The 18350-nt window shown below is 38.7% G+C and overlaps 1 protein-coding gene across 8 annotated transcripts in view; it reads left to right on the forward strand.

The window, feature by feature from the left end:
• The window catches only part of ULK4 (unc-51 like kinase 4), a 636882-nt gene that overhangs the window by 507743 nt on the left and 110789 nt on the right, over nucleotides 1–18350 (forward strand). For all 8 annotated transcript variants that reach the window (XR_014310110.1, XR_014310111.1, XR_014310112.1 and 5 more), the window contains one exon: nucleotides 971–1156. Coding sequence is in view for 3 of the 8 variants with exons in the window: in XM_082724762.1 (XP_082580888.1) it covers nucleotides 971–1156 (186 nt within the window). In the remaining 5 variants the exon portion in view is untranslated. Of the gene's footprint in view, nucleotides 1–970; nucleotides 1157–18350 lie in introns of those variants that run through there.

An 18350-nucleotide genomic window follows, 5' to 3' on the forward strand; every position in this document is an offset into this window, starting at 1 on the left:
GAATTACCATATGACCCAGCAATCACTTTTAAGTGTACACCCAAGAGATATGAAAATCTACGTCTGCACAAAAACTTACCCACAAATGTTCACAGCAGTATTATTCATAATAACAAGGAAGTGAAAACAACCCAAATGTTCATCATCTGATAAATAGATAAATAAGATGTGGTCTATTCATGCAACAGAATGTTAACAGTAAAAAGAAATGAAATACTGTTATATGCTAGCAGGGATGAATCTTGAAAACATTATACTAAGTAAAAGAAGCCAGTCACAAAGGGTCATATTTTGTGTGATTTCATGTTTTGGGTAATGAAAAATATTCTAAAATTGATTGTGGTGATGGTTGCACAACTCTGCATATACTAAAAAATCCCTGCATTGTGCGTGTAAAATGACTAAATGGCACAGGAATTACATCTCAAGCTCTTACAAATCTTTTTATTTTTAAATTTTAAGATGCTCTATAGCATGACTATTATTTCATACTATACCTTTTAATACATAACAGAAACATTGCTCTCTGTCCCACAGGTTTAGTCAATAATTCAGAATGTTCCTTTATATCTCCTAGGAAGTAGATTTTTCCTTAACAGTCAGTAGTAAGCAAGAACAGATGAGCCATGCTCCTGAAAACTCAGACTATTTGCATTCCTACAAACGGACACACATGCCTGTATAAATATATTCACATACTAGGAATGCATATAAAATATATGCTGGTCCTTTGCTTGTTACAGGCTGTTCTTTACTGTGAATTAAAGAAAGGACCAAAGGACTTCGTTCTGATTTTGTGCTATTAGCCTTGATTTACTGTATGCATTTTGAAAGAGATTGAAAAAAATCCCAAGTTAGTCAATCTCTGTACTCACTCTGACTGACATTCTCCCCAAATTTTCTCATGTTTCTAGACGAATACCAGCATTGTCCTCAATTTACTTAAGTAGTCCTATTTGTTAATTTGCAGCTTCCAAATGAGGATCCTGAAATTTTTGAAGTGTCATCCAAGTGTCTTTCCATACTGGTTCAGCTGTACGGAGGGGAAAACCCAGACAGCCTGTCTCCTGAAAATGCAGAGAATTTTGCCAATTTACTGACATCCAAGGAGGACCCAAAAGAGCAGAAGCTTCTGTTGAAGATTCTCAGAAGAATGGTGAGTCCACATGGAAACTGAGTCCAGGATGGGTGGCTTCTCTGACAGTTGATTGAAGAGAGTTGTGATTTTCTTCCACCTGATTTCAGTAAAAGAATACCTGGGTATTTTACTCAGTAGTCACCTCTTGATGGTGTTTATCATGTTCTGCCTTCTCTTTACATATCCACATTTTTTTTTCTGAAGAATTATTATTCTTGAAGAATAAGTTAGAGACATTGTGCCCTCTCACTCCTTAAAGCATTAAATGTATATTTTCTAACAAAATGGATGTTTTTTTCACCATAGTAATCAAAATCAAGAAATTTACCATTGATACACTTCTTTTACTGATGGGCTATTCATATTGCAATTCTATCAATTGTCCCAATAATGACTTTTAATGTCTTTTATGGCTTTTTTTTTTTTTCTGGTAGAGGATCCAGTTCAGGATCATATATGTTGCTAGACACTTGTCTTTAATCTGGAATAGTTCTGCCACCTTTCTTCATCTTGCATGACATTTTTGAAGAACATAGGCTAGATGGTCTGTAGGCTCTCATTCAGTTTGGGTTTGTGTGATGTTTTCTGATGATTAGATTCAGGAAAACCCCTGAAGGGAAATCATGTCTTTCTCACTCCTTCACACCCAGAGGCACATGATGTCTATTTGCCCCTTCACTGGTGATGTTAATGTTGATCCCTGGGATTAGTCAATGACAGCCATTATTTTTAATGTTGCAATTGTTGCAAGATGGAGATCTTCTGACTTCCATCAGTTCTAACTCCCAATATTCTACCTTAAGGAAAAAATTTCTTTTTGCCCCATCGGTTTTGTTTTATATTTAAAAATGTCTCTAGCTGATGTTTACTTGAAAGTACTTTTGAAAACTGACTTATTTTCTTTTTACTGTAAATATTATTCTGCTGGTTTGGAAAGCCATTGTATATAGTAGCTATTGTTGAAATTAATGAAGGAGTGGAGGTCCCATTTGTCTGTGTCATATTCTGACTTGCCAATCTGTGTTTACCTCTAGCTACAGATATCTTGAGGGGTCCGTTGCCCTGGAGGCTACAGATGCTCCAGAGACTTATATTCAAGACAACTTTTGTGCCAGTTTGATAGACAGCTCTAGTGCATGACCCAGCTAAATCTATAGAGCAGGTTATGGGTGATAGATTAGAAGGGACATAGAGATTTACCCTGAAATGATTTCTCTACAGTTTCTGACATAACACCTATAGGGCCAGTTAGATTCCATTTGGGGAAGAAAAGTTAAATCCAGGGGACTTTGACCTGTATATATGAAAACAGAAGTCATTTCTGATGCTGTTCATCCTTTTTCATTTTTTAATTGAGTTAATATATATTATATGTGTATATGTGTATATACAAAACATAATATGTATAGTATATAAATATTATTTATATATATAACATAAAATTTACCATCTTAACCCATTTTAATTATATAGTTCAATGGTACCGTGTGCATTCTAATATCTTTCTCTATAAATTTGTCTACTCTCAGTCCCTTGTATAGGTGGAAGCATACAATATTTGCCCTTTTATGTCTGGCTTATTTCACTCCATGTAATGTGTGGGTTCATCCATGGTGTAGCCTGTGCCAGAATTTCCTTCCTATTTGGGGTTCATCCATGGTGTAGCCTGTGCCAGAATTTGCTTCCTATTTAAGGCTGAATAATACTCCAGTTGTGTGTATGGACTACATTTTGCTTATCTTTCCATCTGTCGATGGACATTTGGGTTGTTTCCACTTTTTCTTCTCCATTTAATTTTTTTTTGTCTTTTTATTATTATCATGGCATTTTCTTTTTTTCAGTGTGTTGTAATCCATTGCTTTCTAGTATGTGGCCAGTAGGAACCTCTTCTGGGTGGCTGTGTCTTTTGCCATGCCCCCACCATTTTTTTTTGAGCAATTCCATCATTTTTCCCATTGTAATCCCATGTGTATTCATTCTCTTTTTGTAATTGAGGTGTTGACAGGCAATGTTATTATTGGTTTCAGGTATACAGCATAGTGATTCAACAGTTCTTTCTATATATTACAGTGTTTGCCACAATAAATGTGGCTCTCTGTCACCATACAAAATTCTAAAATTATTGCCAGTATTCCCTGTGCTGTACTTTTCATTGCTGTGATGTATTTATTTTATAAATCAAAGTTGGTACTTCTTAATCCCCTTCAGCTATTTTGCCCACCCCCATACCTTTCCCCCTCCCCTCTAACAACTACCAATTTGTTCTCTATATTTGAGTGTGTTTCTGGTTTTGTTTATTGTGTGTTGTAGAGTCCATATATAAGTAAAATCATGTGACATCTTTCTTTCTCTGTCTGACTTATTACTTACATAGTACTCTCTAGGTCTACCCATGTTGTTGCAAAGAACACACACACACATACATACATATGTGTGTAGATATATTTCATTGTGTATACATAGCATATATACATATATATACACAGACACAAACACACGTGCACACACCATTCATCCATTCATCTATCGATTCATTCATCTATCAATGGACAGGTTGCTTATGTATCTTGGCTATTATAAATAATGCTGTAGTTGGTATTAAAAACTCTTCAAATGTTTGGTAGAATTCTCCAGTGAAATCATCTAGGCCAGGAGATGGCTTTTCAAGAACTTTTAAATAATGAATTCAATTTCTTTAGTGATTATAGGACTATTAAGTTGTTTATCTTAGCTGAGTTTTGGTGCTTTTTAAAGAATTTGTCTATTATAGTTACAGAATTTATGAGCATAAAATTATTCAGAATACTCTGCTATTACCCTTTTCAAATTAGTGTTTTCCTTTTCTTTGGTTAAATACCTAGCAGCAGAATTACTGATCATATAGTATTTCTCATTTTTTTAGGGACTTCCATATTGTTTTCCACAGTGGCTACCATCAGTTGACATCCCATACCAACAGAGTACAGGGGTTCTCTTATCTCTACCTCCTCACCAAAACTTGTTATTTTTTGTCTTTTTGATTCTAGACCTTGTGACAGATGTGAGGTAGTATCTCATTGTGGTTTTCACTTGCATTTCCCTGATAATGAGTGATGTTGAGCATTTTATCATTTGTCTGTTGGCCATCTGTATGTCTTCTTTGGAAAAACATCTGTTCAGGTCCTTTGCTCATTTTTTCCCCCATCAAATTGTGTGTGTGTGTGTGTGTGTGTGTGTGTGTGTGTTGTGTAAGTTCTTTATATATTTTGGATATTAACCTCTTACCAAATGTATCATTTGCAAGTATCTTCTCTCATTTAATAGATTGCATTTTTGTTTTGTTGATGGCTTCCTTTGCCATGCCAAAGTTTTTTAGCTTGGTGCCATCCTAATAGTTTGTGTTGCTTTTGTTTCCCTTGCCTCAGGAAACATATCTAGAAAAATATTGCTATAGCTGATGTCAGAGACATTATGGCCTGTGCTTTCTTCTAGAATTTTTATGGTTCAGGTCTCACATGTAGGTCTTGAATCCATTTGAGTTTACTTTTGTGTATGGTGTAAGAAAGTAGTCCAATTTTATTCTTACGCATGTAGCTGTCCAGTTTTCCCCACACCATTTGTTGAAGAGACTGTCTTTCCCTTGTTGTGTGTTCTTGCCTCCTTTGTTGTAGATTAACTGACCATGTAAGTATGGGTATGTTTCTGGACTCTCTATTAAGCATTTATTCTCATAACATGATATTCTAGTTCATCTTCTACCTTTTTTTGCAGCAGCCCTGGAGTCAGCCATTCCCCCAAGGAACCGTGGAGCATTTTCCTGGAGTTTTCTTGCTTTTCACTTAGAAAGCAAGATACAAAAATGTTCTAGGGTGAAGTTATGAGGACTGTTTGCTTAACAAGAAAAACAGGTGGTACAGTCCCAAGAGCCCCATCCCAAGTTGTACTATCTCATAGAGGAAAGCTCTGCAGAGACATCACCCTGATGTGTCTGACTTAGCTATATGGGAATGTCTGTCATGTTTACAGGTCAGCCATCTGTGAGGCATGTTTTAAAATCTCCCAAAGCTTTCTAAATTACCCTGGGTCAGTCAGTGGTGGGTTCAAGTTGTGTAAAACACAGTCAGGGATTCTGGGGCCCATTCAGCACAGCTGAGGCCTAGAATTTGCCTATCCTGAAACTCCATTCTAGTCACACTTAACACTGAGTCCAGTATGTTCAGATACAAATGGCAGTAGATTACTCAGAATTGTATAATGCCTGATGTAGTCTTTCCTCCTGCCTGGCCCATCGCTCCCCATCCTTACCTCCGTGGCAACCGTTTTCCTAACCATTGGCTTACTTTCTGTTCTCATCTGCATATTACCAGGGTAGTGACGCGGTCTTGTTCACCACTCACCATGTTATAGCATCTGATCCATAAAAGGTGGTCAGTAGATGTCCATACCTGTGCTGGTCCCAGCATTGAGGACTTTCAGTGCATTGTCTCATTTAACAGCAACCCTAGAGGTCAGCCCCACGGATCAGTCCCATTTTACAGGTTCAAAACTAAGACTCAGAGAACTCAAGTAATATCCCCACAGCCACCAAGTAGGAGACAGAAGAGCTGATACCAAGTTGAATAGCCCCTCACCCATGCTCTTTCCAAGCAGCTGGCCACCTTGCCACTGCTGCCCATTACTGAAATGGACTCTGTGGCGTTCATCAAGCTGACTTTAACCAAATTTTGATCTGGAAAGCACTTGAGAGATTTGTTTTTTCATTTACGGAAAAACAAGTCATAGAATTCTTCCTATGCACAAGTGTGGCTTTGAGGATACTAGGACAGTAACGCATCATCTTCCTGCTCCCTGTTCTCAAGGGTCTCTCCCTGGAGAGATAGAAAAACACCCAGCTTCCTTATAAAGCAGAATGCAATCCGTTCTACACTGGAGAGGCCAGTAAAGTTCCACAGGAACAATCCCATTAGGGATGAAGTTGGCAGTGTCGTCCACACATGGAAAGGAGGAAACATCCTGAGCAAGGGATGTGAGATTTATGGAGCTAGAATGGGAAACATAAGAAAAGGGCCAACAAAGACCAGACCATTCCAGTAGCAATTTTAGTAGCATTTGGAGTTGGGACACCATTTTTTGGAATTAGGAAATTCTGGGCTCTGAAACAAAAGGGCAGTGACAGCATCTAATTGAATTTCAGTTATCTGTACTGGAAAAGAAAGCTTCATCATAGTAGCTGGCATGTAATAGGTATTTAATCGGTCTCCAATGATTTGAGTAAGAAATGTCTATAAAATCTCTTTTTTGTTAGTGACAGTTGTTCATTATTTTTGCCGTCCACTGTGTGTATTGTGAGCACACTTGAGTCCTTCATGGATGCATAGATCAGACTGAGAAGGGCATTGTAAGACATGTAGTTTGCCCACAGTCTTCTGTCCCAGTCTCCTCCGTGGTATCCCTGCCAAGTTTTTGTGGAGTGGGTGAGATCGGAGGGGCAGGTCTAAAGACGACAGGAACTCAAAAGATCCAGAAATGTAAATACAGTCCTATGGCCTTCTGGAGGCAGCCTCTCAGGTACACCTCACCTCACCTCACAGAACTACGGGAACCAGATATGATAGAGAAGAAGGGACCCTTCTAGATTTCTTACCTGCTGTCAGTAATTGGATTGGGGCCTGATAGGTGCAGCCTCCTGGTTGTAAGGAGTTAAGAAGGGAAAGACAAGTCATTGAGGATCTTCTTCAAAGGATTGTTCATTCATGGAGTGCATACTCCCCCCATGAGCACTTCCAAAAAGAAGGCCCTGTGCTGTGGGGTTATCTCTTTTTAAGCCCTAATAGGAGAGTAACCTCCTTTCCCTAAAGCCAGGTGAACTTGTTGGTTTCATCCAGAGAGGATGTCTCAAATACATGAGACACCATAGTTTACAAGGCCAAGTAATAAGCATGTCAGAGATTGGTAAACCACTATCAACAGAGAACTTTCTTGGGGCATAAGACTCACTGCAGTGAGTCTCACAAAAGGCCTGGATTCTTGAAATACCTGTTTATAGTCCCAAGCTTGTGATAACTTTCTAAAATCACAATTTTCAATAACCAATTCAAGATACAGAATATTTAATTCGTGCCAATGGATGTGGAATATGTTCTGCCCCTGGGGTGCTCTTGCTTATTTAGTCTGTATTTAGAACATCCAGAAAATGTTGAAGAGACCTAAGAATGTAATTATCTATTGTAATTTACCTAGCTTATTTTTCTCATGATAAGATCTTCTGCTCTTGCTTTTCTTCTTAAAGGAGAAAAAAAGAGGAAGATTGGTGTGAAGCCAGTGTTTTAAGAGAAACACTATGCACCCAAACAACTAAAAAGTAAAAGTAATCAATTTTGTGGAAATCTGGTCACTTAGAGGTTTTTTTTTGAAACTCTGAGAGGTGCTCTTATGTGTTTGCAAGGGGGATCATTCCCCAAATCCATACACACCCATTTGTAGTTCACTGGACAAGCATTCTCCACCAGTGATTTCCATAGAGTCACAAGGTAATTGGGGATTCTGTGAACGACTGAGTCGTATCTTTCTAACAAAGAAAAACATTGTCGTGCCTAGAATTTTTACTAAATTCCCTGAGCAAACATGTCCAAGCTTTTGAGCAAGACAGGCTCCAGAAGCAAATGGCCAGTGAAATACAGTCCTTGATAGCCTGTCCCTCTCAGGATATAGACTTCAGTCTTGCAGTGAGACAACCATCCCTCTCAAGAGCCTGAGGGAGCATAGGGCTCCTTGCCATAGATTTCTTCAGGAGGTGCCTGTAACAGAGAAAGCTTCCTTAAAATTCACTTTGAACATGTCTTAAATTCCCCCACATTTCCTTCATCTTCCCATTTGTGCACCTGCTCCCTCTTTCACTTCTCAATGGAAGCTCCTTGGGATGAGGCTTGGTCATGGTCCTGGCTGCTTTCACAATCTGTCCTGTTTTAACTTCTCCTCAAGATGTTCACCCTCCCCCTCCCTCAAATTCTTCTGGGGAAAAAATTTGTTCCCTTTCTCTAAAGAGATTGCCATTGATGGCACTTTTACCCTCCTTTTTATCACAAAAGTTTCAAAACCACAAAAAGTTAAAAGGACAGTGGACAGTGTAGTGAACACCAGTATAATCAAGAGTTGTTATCATAATTGTTACCATTTTATCATACTCTCTATTTCTATGAATCTTATTTTCCAAATTATGTGAATGTAAAAGCAGCATGACACTCAGCCCCTAACCTCATCAACATTATCACACCCAAGAAAAGAATAGTTTCATAATATTGATAATCTCCACTTCTTATTTATTTTTCTGGTTGTAAAAAAAATGGCTTTTGTAGCTTTTTTTTTTCTTTTAAGAACCATATAATTGTTGGGGCACCTGGGTGACTCAGTCAGTTAAGCATCAAGCTCTTGATTTCAGCTCAGGTCATGATCTCTCAGGGTGGTGATATTGTCAGGCTCCAAGCTCACTGGGGAGTCTGCTTAAGGATTTTCTCTCCCTTTCCCCTCTCTCACTCTCAAATAAATAAGTGTGCCCCTCCCCCCACTCTCTCTCAAATAAATCTTAAAAAAAAAAAAAAAAAGAACCACATTCTAGTTAAGGTTCAGATATGTATTTAATTTTTTTTTTAAGTTTCTTTCTCTCTTGCACACACACTCTATAATTAATCTCTCCCCACAACGTGGGCTCAGACAACACAACCCCAAGGTCAAGAATCGCATGCTCTTCCAATGAGCCAGCCAGACTCCCTTTGTCTCTTTTATTAGAAAAGTCTTTTGCTTCTTCCCCCGAAGGAAATTGACTATTTAAAGAGCTCAAGTATTTGACTGTAGAATGTTCAATATTCTGGAACATATGATTGTTTCTTCATAACATTTTTGGTGAGAATACCTCACTGGCAATAACCCCTCATGTTGTATCCCACGGGAAGCATATGATGTCAGGCTGCCCCATTTGTGGGAGAAGTTTGTTTGCTTGTTTAAGGGGCTGTGTGTCACACCTCTCTGTCTTGCAGATTTGTTTCCCATTGCAATTACAAAGTAACTCTCAGAGAGATGCTTTGGCACTGTGTGAACAACTGTATTCCCCATAACGTTTTTATACCAAAGAGTAAAAACTATATAAATGGGATGATGTTCTTGGAGCAAAAGAAACAGGTGATTTGTAAGCATGAGAGAGGGAACATTTGAAGCATGGGAAGGGCCAACCTGCTGTCCTTGGCAACAGGTAGACTTTCCCTCAGAAAGATGGAAGACCTGCCAGCAATGCTGCTTCCTTCCACAATATTAATTTCCTGAGAATGCACCCAGTGTAAAATGTGAGTAAAGCTGAATCTTTGGAATTCTTTTATGTTCTGTAGCCTCCTAACAACCAGGGAAGAAAAAAAAAATAAGGAACAAGAACCAAAAAAAGAAGCTGCTTACTCTGAAGGATCGTTTATTTATGCAAACCTTGAATATTCCCACTTATAGGGACTTATTATCTGGTTCAAATTAGAGTGATTATTACTCACTCTGGAGTTCCCCTGATTTTTTTAAAAAGATTTTATTTATTTATTTGACAGATAGATCACAAGTAGGCAGAGAGAGAGGAGGAAGCAGGCTCCCCACTGAGCAGAGAGCCCGATGCGGGGCTCAATCCCAGGACCCCGAGATCATGACCCGAGCCGAAGGCAGAGGGCTTAACTCACTGAGCCACCCAGGCGCCCCTCCCCTGATTTTTACTGATCATTCTGACCATCGTCAACCCCACTGTGTAGCTGTTGTGTGCAGAATGCTGCAGACTCTCTTGGTTATGTGGGATTTCCTTAATGACATGCTTTTAACGAAACCATCTCAAAATAATGAGCATTCAAAGCATGCTAAGTGTTAGGATGAACGTTTGAAAAATACCTCCTTGTGGATATGGACAGCAAAGAAAATCGTTCTTAGGGTCCTTCCCTTATAAACAGCTACATTAAATATTTCTAATTTTTTAATTTTTGAAATTATTTCACATATAATTTTCCTTTATATAAATTATATTAATTTTAAGAAATGAATTCCACTGGTTGAAGGAAGTATCAGTTAATATCTACATTCTGTTCATAGGAATATGCTTCTTTCCTTAAAAAGATTGTTTTTAAGTAGATTCACTGTGTATAACAAAGAATGAGAATTTGATTTCAGGTTTTCAGTTTTTAAATAATCCTAGAAAAAGCTAAAAATTTAAAAATGTTTTCCAGTTGATATTTTAAATATCTGAGAAAGTATTTTATTTATTTTAATGCTTATTTATTTATTTATTTTAGAGAGAGGAGAGAGCAGGGAGGGGTTAGAGAGAGGGGAAGAATCTTAAGCAGGTTCCATGCAAAGCACAGAGCCTGGTGCGGGGCATGATCTCAGAGCTGTGAGATCATGACCTTAGCCGAAATCAAGAGTCAGATAACTGACTGAGTCACCCAGGAGCCTCTGAGTGAGTACTTTAAATTGTAGCTTTTAGATAACTTGAATTAAAAAGTATTTTGTGACCTCTTCTTTGGGGAGGGTAAGTAATTGATCAACAGAAGTACTTAACCAAGTTTAGGCATATCATTTTGTAATATAGGAATTCCTTTTTGTTCCAGAACAAGTGATACTGGAAAAATAACCACTTAGTGTAAATTCATGTGCTAGCCACATAACAATTGTAATAAATAATGATAGTTATATGGTGGGACTTGATCTCAAAAAATAAAACCAAGATTTATTAAAGTGAATTGATTTTATCTTTTAACAGATTATAAAAGCATGTTTATAGTGAGTTGCTACTTAGTATTTTGTGACACTATGCAGAAAAGATCTTCACTCTTAGTGAAGACTAAGCACTCAGCAAGTAGTTATTAAAAGTGCCTACCCTGTGCCAGACAGAGTTCCAAAGTCTAGGTATGCAGCAGTGAACAACACAGATAAAAGTCTCGGCTCTACTGGAGCTTCCTGGGAGAGTGAGATGATAGCCATGTAGATATAAATATAGCTCTGTTATATTTTAAGCAGTAAAATCACTAAGAAGAAAAGTATATCAGGAAAGAAATAGAGCAGGACATTTGCAACTTGAGATAACATGGCCAGTGAAGGTCTTACTGAGATGGTATCTGAGTGAAGAGTAGACATATGGGATGTGAGGGAGATAATGGGGAAGGGGTGAAGCGGAGGAAGGAAGTCCTTGCTACCCCATAAGCCCTTGAAAAGACTGGCCTTTATCCTGAGGGTTTTGAGCAGGGGGCTGAGATTGACCTCGCTGTGTTGAGAATAGTCATTGAAGATCAGAGCTAAGAGATGTCAGAAGGTTACTGCAGTCCGGGAGAGTCCTGATCATGGCTTGATATTGGATAGATCTTGAAAGCATAACCAGTGGTGTGTGCCAACAGATTGTATATAGGTCAAGACAAAAGGAATAGTCAAAAAGTTGATTCCAATTTTGGTCTAAGCTAAGCCCTAGATGGCTAGAACTCAGAGAGAACTGGTTTTAGGGGACGGTGGGGAAATCAGGAACTCAGTTTGGAATAGGTTCTGTGTGAGCTGTCAGTCAGACAACCAACTGGGAGTATCTGGTTGGCTCTTGGAGCTACAGATCTGGAATTCTAAGTAGAAGAAGTCTGGACTGGAAGGGATGGTGGGAGGTGTTGACCAGAGTGTGGGGTGCTTGCATGTGATTTCTGGAGGGCTACAGTTAATGGTAATGACCAGGTCTAGGGTAAAACCATAGGAGTGAGTGTCTAAAATGTGAAGGTGTCCAAGGTCATTGGATGGAAAGCCAAAATACTGTCTGTTGCTAGAAAGATCCTCTCTATGGATATTGATATTGCTAAGCACTGTGATGGGAAAAGTGTCAAGGACAAGGATAGTGAGCCGAGGACCAACTGATCCTGTAATTGCAACAGGGAACAGTAGCAGGTCTGAGAGACACCTGCAGGGGAGGCAGCATTCTGAGGGAAAAGCCCAGTTTCAGTTAGAGCAACAAAGGGAAGGGAACATCCTGGGAAAAGATATACAAGAGATTTTGCTGGTGACTAACCAAAGGGCACAGTGCATGAAGTTCAAGAGAAGGGATGAACAGGGTCAAGAAGGGTCTGTACAGAGCCTTTTGGGAATGACAATCCAGGGGAAGAGGGGACCTGAGCTTCACATAACGACCAATGTAAACTAGGATAGAGCATGTGAGGAGATTGGTCCTGACTGTTCTAGGCAGACAGGATGGGGGAGGCTGTGAGAGATCAGAGTCAGCAGATGGCTGGTCTTGCTCTGCATGTGCATGTCCCACCTGAGCCCTCCCAAGGCGACCTCCAGACAGGTCCTTCCACCCCATCACCTGGGGCTCTCCCAGTGATTTGGGACTTGTTGTGTCACCTTTCACATTCTCACAATTGAATGATGGCACATTGTAATAGCCTGCCTGTTGAACCTTCTTAGCAACAACTTAGAATGGTTTTTGCCATGCTGCTTAAGGTCTCACAAATTTTCCATTGCAATTCATATTAGTGTTGCCTTTTGAAGTGCCTCTCCTCTCTCCACACTTGAAGGTATTTGTCCCTTCTTCAGCTGGTGATCATCCAGTTTCTCTGCCAGACCTTCACTCTTCAAAGGCTTTGAGTGATGGAGTGTTACACCATCACTGGCAATGATTTAATGAAATTGTTAATGAAATTTAATGAAACCCCATATGTTTTGTAAGATTGGAATTTTCATGTTGCAATTGATCTGTGTATCACAAATAGGCTGACTTATAAAAAAACATTTCACCTCACCCAGCTGAGCACTTTCATGTGTGAGTGCCTGACAGCAAATCACCCACCAGTTTATCGGTGAACTTATTCGTACACCAGACGTGTGCTTCCCAACTCAATCAGAGCTCGTGGGGACTTGGGTTTGGAAAATAAATATTTGCATAATAATAACCCTCTGCCACCCTGTAATGGCTCTTTTAACTTTGTAAATTGATTATCCCCCATGCAGACATAGTTTGCATTTAAGGACTTACTTTTAAACTCAACCATCATAATAAATGACCCTCCTGATCTATGTCTGTGGACATTTGCTTTGATATCTTAATATTTTGATTTGTAGGGTTGATTAGTAAGGCTGAGCAAACTGTACGATCTCCTTCTACTCTTTTTCCCTAGAACCTCAGGAGAGGGCTAAAGAGGTTAGGTGGCCCATACAGGCAGTATAGAAAGACCAAGTATCATTAACATCTTAGGGTGTTGAGCCATCATCCTACACCAGCATCCCAGGAGTACACATGGATCATTACTGAGACCTGCCATAACTTTTTGTTTCAGGGATTAGCTTTTCCAACACCATTGCTACAGGAAATGTTTTGAAAATGTTCCTGAGAATTATTTTCTGTGGCATCTTGCTTTCCTGTTGCCACTCTCATGACCCTCTTTGAAGCAGGTAATGATTGGAACTCTCGTTTCAAATTATCCTTGCTTCCCTTCTGGGTTTATACACAGGACATATTTATCCTTTCTTCAAAGAAAGTCTCAAAGTTCTACACAGTGTATTTTTTCAAGTTGTTAAATACTTCTATTTACTACAAACAGATCGTACTTGCTTTCTGTGAAATACCCCCAGAAACATGATCGATTTCATTAATTGGGGCTCCAAAATATTTAGTTTTAAGTACCAAAAAGTTTTGATGCCACTCGCTTTTTTTTAAAATTCCTTCATTATTGTGTCAAGAAGCGAAGCCTGTTTATGAACTCACATGGACCTTTTGTGTAATGGTTATGAGCAGGTTTTAATGAAATTTGAGAGTGTCTCTAGAGATCACAGATACTGGGGCCTTTAACATTGCAGTGTTGCTTAGCAACCTGGAAGTCATTACATTTCCAGGCTCTGTAATAGCATGATATACTTTTCTTTGCCAGTCCCTGATGAGAATGTAAGGGAAATAATCCCTTTCTAAAGGTTGCACTCTAGGAGTGTGCAGCAGAATAGATTTTTTTTTTTTTCTCTTCTCATGGTCTGGGCAGGTTTTAATTCAGTTCACAAGCATTGTTTTTTGAATGTTGCATGTGGCAGAATGAAATAGATTCTAAGATGATATTCTTAAAAGGAAGGTCTACCGTTCTGAAATTTATTGTAAATACCATAGGAGTTGTTAACATATGCATGTACCTTTCACTGTGTTGAAAAGATTTGGCTTATTCATTGACTACCAGTTAATCCAAGAATGTCTGCCTATTCGGTCCAGGTATTTGCAGGTACCAGACAGATTTTAAGAGTATAGGAAAACCATATGTTTTAGGTGGGAAAGCTTGACTTATTGACCATCTTTGGAAATATATTTTTATAATTTTTCTAAAGCAGTATCTTTTTAGGTTATAAAAGAATAGATAATTTTACATGAAGTTCATAGCAGCATTGTTGATAGGCAAAAAGTAGAAACAACCCAAACGTCCATCACCTGATGAATGAACAAGTAAAATGTGGTATATCCATACAATGGAATATTATCTGGCCATGAAAGGGAGTGAAGTACTGATGCGTGCTACAACAAGGATGAACCTTAAGAGTATGGTGCTAAGTGAAAGGAATCCCACACAAAATACCACATATTGCACAATTCCATTTATGTGAACCCTAGAATAGAAAAACCTATAGAGACAGAAGGATTAGTGGTTGCCAGGGCTCGAAAGGGAGGGGAGGAAAGAGACTGCTAATGCTTATAGGGTTTGGGGAGGTGATGAACATGATCTAGAACCAACTGTGATGGTGGATACAAACCTTTGTGAATATACTGAAAACCAGTGAATTGAACACTTTTAAAATGATGAGGTTTGTGTGATGTGAACTTGTTATAAACAAGTTACAGTATCCAAGAAAAATAATAAAAGGAATATATAACCATGGTAGAAAACTTGGGAAATATCTGAGTAAAAAAAAGAAAATCATCCTTAAGCTTATAATCCGTACAATTACCATGGTTAATGTTTTGTTTCATTCTGGATACACATGACCTATATGTGTGTATTTGTGTGTGTGTGTGTGTACATATGCACAAACACACATGTATGTTGACATATTTCTAAATGATTAGAGATTTTAAGTCATGGTGGTAAAAAATTAATGTGTTTACCTTGATTGCCTCCACAAATTCCATCAAAATGATCAATATAAATAAAAAATAAATTTAAAAAATAAAGTAAAAAATTTAAAAATTAAAAAACTAAGCAGAAGTGCATAGTCTCACTGAAAACAAGGAAAAGGATCAGTAATAGATGTTTAATTTGGGGAATTTATAGAAGACAGCAATTAGTTTAAGAGAGAGGGTATTCTGAATTTAGGAGACCTCAGATCACCACAGGTGAAGAAGCATGTTTATGGAGAAGCTTTAGAAGAATCCCAGGCTCAGGGTCAGCCGGGGCTCAGAGGCAGTGCAGAGCCTAGGCCCTGGCCACAGCCTTGGACCTGCTCAGCACAGGAACTGCTCCAAGGTGCTCTGTGGTAGCTGCAAGGGTGACTGAATTCGGGCTGGGCTGTCCTGGCCTACCAGAGCCACTGCCCTCCACCAAAGCGAATTGAATACTCAACCTTCTGACCCTGTTCCTCCTCTGAATTTAAGTCAACTCATTTCTCCTTCATTTCGTCCAGGGCAAAGCTGCCCATTGCTCTCAGCAGCCTCTGCTTAGCAGATTCCCTAAGGAATCCTAAGTGAGATCTTACAAATTCCTGAGGTGGCTATTAAAAACTCACTCATATAGATCTTTATTTGTGAATATGAATAGACAAAGAAGAAATCAGTTGCTGGACATTTGAGGAAAGTCTGTAGCCAAAGAATGGCCACAGGTAAGTCTGTAGCCAAAGAATGGCCACAGGTGAGCCAAAAAAGCCAGTGGTTACAGGAAAAAAAAATAAACAAGACTTTAAAAAAAAAATCCAATTAGTATCCTCATAAAGACTTTAAAGATTATTGCATTCATAAAATAAAACATGGCTTTTGAATTTTAAAACCCAGTAGAAAGGTTGAGTAACAGAATAAACTCTGACAAAAGCCAAGTGAATTATTTATAAAACAAATCTGAAGAGTTTTTTCTGAACACAGAGTGAGAGAAATGTTAAGAACTGTGACAGATGGATCCAAAAAATCCAATAGCCTTTCAGGGGAATAGTCTATTAGCACCACAGGTCTGGTGATCCACCCAAATTAATTACACTCGGGCACAGGGAAGAGGGATCGAACACCTGACTGTGGTATGTGGATGTTTCTTCCACATCCTCTCCAGGAGTGCAATCTGCTTATAGGCTATATGCATAAATGTATAGGTATACTCACTGTGTATCTGTTTGCAAATTGCTCTCCCGTGGAGCTGTATATACACACAATAAGTGTGTGTGTGCGTGTGTGTGTGTGTGTTTGTCTGTATGTATGTCAGGTGTGTTTTCTAAAGATAGGTATTTGGGGCATTTCATTTGTAGAATCTATTGAACTGGATCCTGATTGTTTTGTAATGTTTAAAACTTAAGTTGTATAATATTACTCTTGGAAGAACATATTTTCTAAGGATTTACATATATTTCCAAAACTATAATATACAAATAAAAGATGATCTCATCCCTTTTCCCTTGTATTTCGTCAAAACAGTCACCCTCTTTGATGCTGAGCTAATGGGAAACACCAGCAATGTTATTAGCCCCATGAGTTCCTTGAGTTTCCATTGAAGTAAATTTTTTTCATCTTTTTTATTTTCTTATTTTTAATGGGGATATAACTGATATACAACATTAATTTCAGGTGTACAGTGTAATGATTGGATATGTGTATATATTGTGAAATGATCATCACAATAAGTCTGGTTAACATCCATCACCACATCTCTTGTCTTTAAGGATAGCCATTTTAAAAGGTATAAGGTGATGTCTCACTGTATTTTTAATGTGCATTTCCTTTTTTTATTTTAAATTAAACTTAGTTAACATATAATGTGTATTATTAGGTTCAGGTAGAGTTTAGGGATTCATCAAGTCTTAAGATGATTTCAAGAGTGGAATTGAACTCGGGGAATCCATGAAGCCATCTGACCAGGATTCCTTGTCTGATCCCCAAGGGCTGTCTATATGGGGTGCCCTTAATACCTAAATGCTGCTTGCTGTTTGCTTTGAGAGCATCTCTGGCCTTTGCGATGGTGCCACTGTGAGACTGTCCATCTTTTCTGGATTAGCAGATCTAACCCAGGCAGCCTTTCAGATAGGTGATTGACAGATCACCCTTTCTTGAGATACACAGTGAATCTATCCAGATGCTTCCTGAATGATTCACTTTGCAATATGGAGTATTTGATTTAAACCAATTTAATCTATGTCTTTAACCAAAATATGAGTTGTCCTAATTTGATTTTTAAAAAGCCTTTGGTTTATTTGATACAACTTTAGGATGTGATGTTCTTTCTATTGAGGTGGGTGAAGTCTGAACTTCGACGAGATGCTTGTTTCACATTCCCAGTGAAAGAGCTCAGTCAAATGGTGAAGAGGCTTGGAGGGTTACTGTTTACAGCGACATGAAGAAGCATTCACCCAGGGTAGACCCCAGTAAAAACACCTGGATTTCCAGACCAGATATTGAGACTACCCAGCAAAAATCCGAATCCGGTGTGTAATGAACTTGCTGAAATAGTACCATCTCAGGGCTAGTTTGATGGTGTGATGGAGTCCACAACCTCCAGCCCCTTGCTACTCAAAATATGGTCCCAGACCTGTAGCAGCTTTATTACTGGGAAGCACATTTGAAATGCAGAGTTTTGGGTCCCACCCTGTGCCTGCTGAATCAGAATCTGCATGTCAGCTTGTCCCTCAGGAGGTTCTTGGGCACACTCTTTGAACAACAGTACTCCAAAGAAAGGTGGGGGAGGGGGCGGCAAAGGAAAAGGAAAAGGAAAGGAAAAAACACTACTCTAGGGTCTGCTCCTGCAAATCCAGAGTGGGTGGTTACTGAAGCCATAAAAAAGATCTGGGTCTGAGAGATTCCCTTCTCAGAATCCAGTCTCTCTTGAACCAATTGCATGTACTTTTAGCTGTGTTTTCGAGAAGAGACTCTTCTTGGTCTCAATAAGAGACTCTTATCGGTGTCTGTCCATTTATTTTTAGAAGACCTGTTAACATCTACTTTTGGTAATCTTTTTATTTCTTATTTTAATTTTTCTTACATTGGAACATGATCATGACATTTAAAGTTGACATAACTGTTTGTGGTTTC

Source organism: Mustela nivalis (genome assembly GCF_964662115.1).
Source record: "Mustela nivalis genome assembly, chromosome: 1".
NCBI lineage: Eukaryota > Metazoa > Chordata > Mammalia > Carnivora > Mustelidae > Mustela > Mustela nivalis.